General features: G+C 57.8%; 1 protein-coding gene across 4 annotated transcripts; it reads right to left on the minus strand.

Moving 5' to 3' along the window:
* Positions 1–1698: 1698 nt before the first annotated feature.
* Positions 1699–3977, minus strand: CNFN (cornifelin). 4 transcript variants are annotated; one of them, XM_045442250.1, is made up of 5 exons: positions 3865–3966; positions 3141–3322; positions 2578–2688; positions 2032–2168; positions 1699–1897 (listed from the first exon to the last, which is right to left on the minus strand). In XM_045442250.1, exons 2-5 carry the CDS (start codon positions 3175–3177, stop codon positions 1808–1810), a joined length of 375 nt encoding a protein of 124 aa, XP_045298206.1. In that variant the 5' UTR covers positions 3178–3322; positions 3865–3966; the 3' UTR covers positions 1699–1807. The 4 variants fall into 4 exon arrangements, with proteins under 4 accessions (XP_045298206.1, XP_045298205.1, XP_045298207.1 ...); XM_045442249.1 differs by having other exon boundaries at positions 3141–3261; positions 3865–3924; XM_045442251.1 differs by having other exon boundaries at positions 3141–3187; positions 3865–3911.
* Positions 3978–4525: the final 548 nt, after the last annotated feature.

The raw sequence follows: 4525 nt of genomic DNA on the forward strand, positions 1-4525 counted from the left end.
GCAGTTCTAGGTACTAGGGACACAGCAGTGAACAGGGTCCCTGGCTTCATGGAACTGACAAACCAGCAGGGAGCCAGAAAATAAATATGTAAATGATGTGATATATTGAAATATGACCAGAAAAACAAGGCAGTGAAGGAGAAGAGGGGTTGGTCCTTGCTATGTAATATAAGGTAGAAGGGAAGGCCTTGCTCCTAAGATGACTTGTGAGCAGACGGGAAGGAATGAGCCATAGGGACATCTGAGGGAAGAGAATTCCAAGTTGAGGGAACAGCTAGTGCAAAGGTCCTGAGGTGGGAGCACGACTAGCATTTTAGAGAACCAGCCAAGAGACTCACGTGGGTAGGAGCGGGTGGGAATAAGGAGGAGACAAGGTCAAGGAAAAGCCGGAGGCAGATTGTGCAGTCCTCGGGCCACGGTGAGGACTCTGGCTTTAGCTCTGTGCAGGAGGAGCCGTGAGAAGGTTCTGAACACAGGAGGCATGTGACCTAACTCAGGTGTTCGCAGGGCTTCTCTGCGGGAGGAAACTAAAGAGGTGGGGATACGGCAGGGAGCCCAGTGAGGAACCACTGCCTTAGTTTAGGCTGAGGAGGAGGGTGGCTGGAACAAGGTGAGAACGGGGTGGGGAGAAGTGGGGTTCTGGATATATTCTGAAAGTAGAAGCAACAGAGTGCTGACAGATGGGCCATTGGGTAAGAAAGCCACGGAGCCGGAGCTGAGCCGCTGGAAGGCTGGGGTTTGCTGTTTCCTGAGAGGAGGAGACTGGGAGGAGGAGGTCGGGGGCAGGGAATCCGGAGTTAGGTTTTAACTTGTCGATGCCCATTAGATATTCCAAGCAAAGATGTCACTTGGTGGTTGGATACATGAATGGAAAGAGAGAGAGTAACAGCAAAGAATATAAGTGATATATTAACACCAGGATAGTATAATATAATTATACATAATGATACTATTAACAAGTTTATTAAGCTCACTCTGGTCTTTCCATCTGTTCCATCACTTGCTCTCACAGTAGCCACATGACATACTAGGGATTGTCCTTAGAGGAGGAAACAGGCTCAGAGAGGTTTATTAATTCACTAAGACAACACGGCTAGTAACCCGGCACGACACTAACACTAATAACATGGCAAGAGTCAACATCGGATCCTAGGTCTGCCCAATTTTGAGACCAGATTTTCTAATCTGCTAGTTGCTTTCGTGTAAAGAGAACTAGATGATCTTTAAGGATTATTCAGCTCTAGAGAGCCCGGAACCGGGCAGTTCTGTGCTTTGGAGACAAAGTCCCGCCCCGCCCCCCCTTCCCCTGCTCCGGAACTCCCATATCTGTTTTGTTAGAATTGTATATAGGCCAAGAATCCATACTATTGACTTGAAGGGGAGGTGGGTCTCCCAATTTTTTCCTTTGTGCGTGTAACCTCTACCAAGGCAGCTTTTTCTGGTTTTGCTTATTTTAAGGATCCGCACACAACTTCAGTTGGGCAGCTGAAGGGGTTAGTGGTTTCACTTTGTTAATGACCCACTCGTTTAGAGGGGTAAGACTTGCCAGTGTCACAGGCAGCAGGTGGGGTGGGGGGCAAGCATCTGACTCTGGAACTCCTCCTTCCACACCTAGGCATCTTCCCTGTGTCCCCACACCCCTCACCAAACCTCCTCCACCCAGATTCCTTCCCTGGGACACAAATAATGTAGGCGGAGTTGGTTTTCAGGTTTTTATTGTGGGTGTATTTCTGGTAGCGGGATAGGGCGGAGGGGCAGAGGAGGCCCAGCGCGACAGGTGGAAAAGGAGGAGGGATGGGGGGCTTCCTTACTCCCGGATCTTCAATTCCCGCGCCATCTGACAGAGGGCGCAGGGCAAACAAAAGGTGAGGGCCGCCCAGTCGTGCCCGACAGAGCCCTAGACGGTGGGAGAGAGAGGTTAGGAGCCCCGCCAGGGTCCCAGGAGGCCCGTCCCCCAGCCCCCTGCTCCGCCCCCCCTCCCCCTCCCCCTCCCCCCCCCCCCCCCCCCCCCCCCCCCCCCCCCGCGCGCACCTGGATGTGGTAGCGCTCCCGCATGCCAGTGCGCAGGGAGTGCAGGCCTCCGGGCAGGTAGGGCGCGCAGCAGCACTCCCCGAAGTCGTCCGAGATGCGGCAGGCGAGGCACAGAGGGGCGAAAGTGCCGCACAGACCTGGGGCGGGCGCGGGGCAGTCAGAGCGGGACCCACCGGGCGCCCCGGCCCCCTCCGCCTCGGGGAGAGGCGAGGCTGATGGTCCGCGGCGCCAAATCCGCCAAATCGAGGGTCCCAGAGGGGATCCGGGGACCCAGCGGGAGTGGTTTAGAGGTTGGGAGATAGGGTTTGGAGAGGGAGCTGGGGCCGCGACAAGGAAAGTTGAGGGTGCAAGGGGTTGAGGGTCCCAGGGGAAGCTGGAAGGTGTGAGGTTAGGATCCTAGGGAGTGTCGGAGGTGGGAGTTAGGGGTGAGGTTTAGAGTGTGGGAATTCGGGGTCCAAGGAAGGGAGCGGGAGTGGGGTTAGTAGGGCCGGGGAAGGGGTTGGAGGTGACCTTCCCCCTCTCCTGGAGGGAGCTGCAGGCACTCACAGACAGGCATGTCGTTGCAGCAGTCTGTGAGTCCGGTGTGCCAGTCACTGAGCTGGGTCTGGTAGCAGCTGCTGGCACACTGGGGCTGGCTGGTCACTGGGTAGGACATGGCTGCGAAGGAAGGTAGCAGGCAGGAGTGAGCGGGAGGCTGCCAGCCTCTCCCCACATCCCTGCCCCCGGAGCCCCTTCCTCTGCCGGGCAGTCTGGGCGGGGCCACCAGGCCGCCCGCGGAGGGGACACCACTGCACCTCCCCGGTCCTCTCTGCTACATTTGGGCACTGACACCCCAGTTTGTCCCCGTTGCCACTGCCTCCTGCACATCTGGTTGAGCTGTGGGTGGGGAACTCATGCACGTCTGGGGAAGGGTGGGTGCCACATCTGGGTGGGGCTGAGAAGTGGTGTTGCCTCCTCCACATCTGGGCCTGGGGTGCTGGGTTCCTGCATTTCCAGGGGCCTCTGGGGTGCGATCAGGCGCCATCTGTCTTCGAAGCCAGGGTGCCCAGGGGAGGGAAGCTGCCGGGTTCCGGGACTGGAAGGGTTGCTGGTTCATCCAGTGATCCCACCTTTGCCTTTCACGTTGTCGTGCATCTCAAACTGCATCTTGCCGGCCCTGGGAAGGTGGCGTTGGGGCGGCAGAGGTAGAGGCGGTGACAGTGGCCGAATCTGTCCAAGGGAGGCTGGATACTGGGGGAGGGGCAGGCACGGAGTAGGGGCACTGGGGGCTGGGTTCTCAGGGGGAAGGGAGCTGGGGAGAAAGAGGCCAAGTCAGCCTGCCAGCTAGGAGAAACATGGAGTAGGGATGTATGGGGAGGGGCGAGAAACTCGCCCGTCTCTGTACAGCTGCCCGACAGACCCCAGAGGACCTTCCTCATACCAGAGGCAGAGCTGGAGAGAGAGGCCAAGAAACAGAGACAGGCAGAGTCAGAGACAAGGGGAGAAAGAGATCAGAGCCAGGTGCCCATCGAGATGCCGCCAGTAACACTCACAGCTGCTTAGCGCTTTGACTTCTCTGCAAGCCCATTTCACAGATGGAACACTGAGGCTCACACAGATCAAGAGAAAAACCCCACATCTGATGGCCCAGACCAAAGGGGTGAGTAGAAAGGGTGCTGGGCCCCAGGGCTTCCAAATTCAACCCAGCACCACTCACACTGAGAAGGTGGACACCGAGGGCATGGAGAAAGACAGCAATGTCCACAGAGACGGTCAGAGATATGCAAAGAGACAGAGATGTCAGTGGAGTGGAGAGAGAGAACAGAGCAGAGGGCTGTGGGCAGATGTTCATACCTGCAGGACAGCGATGGCGATGAGGCAGACAGGTGTGGGTGACCTGGACACTGAGTTCTCAGTCTCAGGTTGGTAGCTGCTTATATTGGGGCGGGCCACGTGGCCCTGGGCGGGGCTCTGACAGAGGTGCCCAGGGAGCCAAGCCGGTCTGGCTGACCCTCTTCCCCCACCCCCCCCCCCAGGAACTTCCCCTCCCTCCCTCTCCATCCCCCACCCCCCCACTTCCCCCTCAAGCTCTTGTGGGACCTAGGAAATCAGGAAGGGGGCCAGGGGTGCTGGAAGGGGAGAGGGCAGAGAGGGAGAGACAGATGGGAGGGGGGTAGGGAGAGAAGGCAGAGGGGAGGTGCAAGGGGCCACAGTACAGAGACCCACAGGCAGGGAGGACAGAGAGACAGGGAGGGAATGGGGGACACAGAGACAGAAGGGGAGGACTGGATGGGAGAGAGAAGGAGACTCAGAGAGATGATGAGAGATAAAGACAGAGCGATGGAGAGAGAGATGCGGAGACAAAGAAGGACATAGATCTGTGGAGAAACAGGCAAAGGGGAGTCAGATTCAGAGGGAGGCACAGAGGTGGAGGGGTGGAGGGGCAGGGAGGTGGAGGAGGGGATGGGGATGCGGGAGAGTGCCGTGGGGGCTTCTGCTGTCATCCTCAGTGAGG

This window comes from Leopardus geoffroyi, chromosome E2 (assembly GCF_018350155.1).
Source record: "Leopardus geoffroyi isolate Oge1 chromosome E2, O.geoffroyi_Oge1_pat1.0, whole genome shotgun sequence".
NCBI classification, from domain to species: Eukaryota; Metazoa; Chordata; class Mammalia; order Carnivora; family Felidae; genus Leopardus; species Leopardus geoffroyi.